The following is a 2,579-nucleotide window of genomic DNA, read 5'->3' as shown; positions in this document are numbered from 1 at the left end:
GCAGGAATGGGGAAGTCACTATAGCAGATCATTTCCTTGGAGATATTGATCGTGAGGGAACGATAGATGCTGGCTCTGTTGGGTTCTGACACCTCCTGCAGGTAAGAGGTTTCAAAGACAAGCATAAAGAAGTATTTTGGTGAGAATTACAGCAACTTAATCTTTCTCATCCAGTTACACAAAATGGTTGTCAGCACTTTTATTAAATGTGATTTGCCTTGAATTTCCACAGTCCACCCAGGTCATCACTGCTCTCGAAGCAGGTTGGCACCATGCCCTCATCCAGACAAGCCTTCACGCTGGTCAGACCACAGGGGCCAGCCCCGATCACTGCTACTCTCTGCACCATGATGGAGCTGCAACAGGAAATGAGAAGAACTGAATTTGAGTAAACGGATTCGAGAGTGTATTTCCAAATGTACAACATTCATTCTCAGCCAGCATCGTGCATGACATTTTTCAATAACATAATGTTGTGCTTTGCACGCATTAAAACATAAACATGCTTAGTGGAGAGTGGCACAGTGATGCAGTGGTTAGCACTGTCTCTTCACAGCAAGAGGTTTCTGGTTTCAAACTGCCTTCCTGTGAGGAGTTTGTCTTTTCTCCAGGTACTCTGACTTCCTCCCACAGTCAAAGACATGCAGGTTAGGTTGATTAGTGATGCTGAATTGCTCGTTAGTGTGAGTGGTTGTCAGTCTTGTGATAGACTGGTGACCTGTCCAGGGTGTACCCTCACCTCTTGCCCAGTGTCAGCTTTGATCGCAAGCCATTATACTGTATAAGTTCCCCTTTATGTTCACTTTGGTCATTCTTGACTTTGTTTAGTCTATTTTGTAATTCCTTTTTCATTTTGGGTAAATAAATCCCTCTTTTCATTTTCAATCTGCCTCTTCTTATCTGCCTCTTCTTGCCTAATAACCTGGTCTCTCACAATGTCATTGAACTCTTATGTTGCAACTTGTCAACCCTTGGGTTCTGTTGTAAAACTCTCTGAGTTCGTAAAAGTAAAAACAATAATCAAAAGCAATCTTCTTCTAGACCACTGAAACTCTGGAATGACCTATTGGCTGAAATTTTCTCCAAAGTTGTGCATTTTTATTAAACTTTTATCATTAATGTGCAGTCCCTGTATCAGTGCAAAATGGGGAAAAATAGCCTGTACACATAATTCAGTCTATTTACAGCTAGCATTCACAACCTATTCTGCACATAACTAGAAAAAACCCAATAATCTTTTCTTGTTGTCATTTAGTCTTGTTGTGGTATAATAATATACACATGAATGAGCTACATCTCACTAAAATGTTAAAAAATAGCTCCACAGTGTGCAACATGAACTCGTAAAAGCAGTAGAAATGATCTGAACTACAAGTGTGCTGTTCTTCCTTCTTACCTTACCTTGTGTGTTGGCTCTATGTGGCTGTCAAATGGAACAAGCCTCAACAGATCACAGATTTTTAACCTGACATGGTACAGTATGTGAAGCTGCTTTTGTTAAGACCTGCCCAAAAATGGTGGCTACCAAGCTAATCTGTATTTGGCCAGATCAAACAGGCTTTGACTAAAGTTTTGTACTTTGAGTTAAATGAACTGCGTGGAATTTGGAACAATGTTGATGAGTAACCGTATACTGATTATACACAGGAATGATCTTGGCTGTTCCCTCGTCTCACTTGGTTGCTTTTCCACCTTTGAGATTCATAGTTTTGTTCTAAAGAACAAAGTGCCAGTCTTATAAGATTTAATCTACAGGCCCCATAAATGAACTTCTAATTCTATTAAGGATTTTTTTAGACCTTTTATCTGTTTGTATGTTGCAATATGATTGAGTTCTTATTCTTGGTGACTTTAACATCCATGTTTGTTGTCCCCCTTCCTCCTCCTCTTATTTCTGGCTTTAGTAAACTTTTAGATTCTTTTCAGAGTCTGGTGTCCTGCATTTGGGTCCTCTCAAACTGATATTCTGACAGTATTAACTAAAATAAAACAAAACAAAACAAAAAACATACAACATGCATAGTTTAAAAGTGAAACCCATTAGTTCTTTCTACAATCAAGTAATTCTCTTTTAGAAACCCCCTTTTAACAAAAAACACATGTGTCATGTGTAGTTTAAAACTTATGTCACAAAATAAGTCCTACAGGTAGTGAAATCAAATTAGATCCATCAGGTGGTGTAGAATAAGGTGCATTAAAATATTCCACTAACTGCACTGATGACCACTAGGGTCTACACACAGATTGGCACCATGCCCTCATCCAGGGGCCAGCCCCGATCACCGCTACTCTCTGCACCATGATGGAGCTGCAACAGGAAATGAGAAGAACTGAATGTGAGTAAACAGATTCGAGAGTGTATTTCCAAATGTACAACATTTGATTTGATTTGATTTATTCTTTCAAGCATGTAAAGACAGTTGATATGTCAACACACATAATTTTACACATATCCAACAAATGCTAATCCAATATCAATTTGCTTATACCTAGTACATGCTTGAATGGAGTAGGAAGAAGTCAGACTTATCCAGTCCTACCCCATGACATCATCTTACATCATTGGTTTGCAAGCAGTA

General features: G+C 39.0%; 1 protein-coding gene across 1 annotated transcript in view; it reads right to left on the bottom strand.

The window, feature by feature from the left end:
• Positions 1 to 2,284, bottom strand: part of LOC109952426 (dimethylaniline monooxygenase [N-oxide-forming] 5-like) — a 15,480-nt gene extending 13,196 nt beyond the window's left edge. The window contains 4 exon segments of the mRNA XM_020587497.1: position 1; positions 3 to 95; positions 218 to 356; positions 2,213 to 2,284. The exon segment at position 1 is cut by the window's left edge and continues 98 nt beyond it. Coding sequence (XP_020443153.1) covers position 1; positions 3 to 95; positions 218 to 349 — 226 coding nt within the window. The 5' untranslated portion in view covers positions 350 to 356; positions 2,213 to 2,284.
• Positions 2,285 to 2,579: the final 295 nt, after the last annotated feature.

This window comes from Monopterus albus, unplaced genomic scaffold, assembly GCF_001952655.1.
Source record: "Monopterus albus unplaced genomic scaffold, M_albus_1.0 scaffold459.1, whole genome shotgun sequence".
Lineage (NCBI taxonomy): Eukaryota > Metazoa > Chordata > Actinopteri > Synbranchiformes > Synbranchidae > Monopterus > Monopterus albus.
This window is presented reverse-complemented; position numbering and strand designations above follow the sequence as displayed.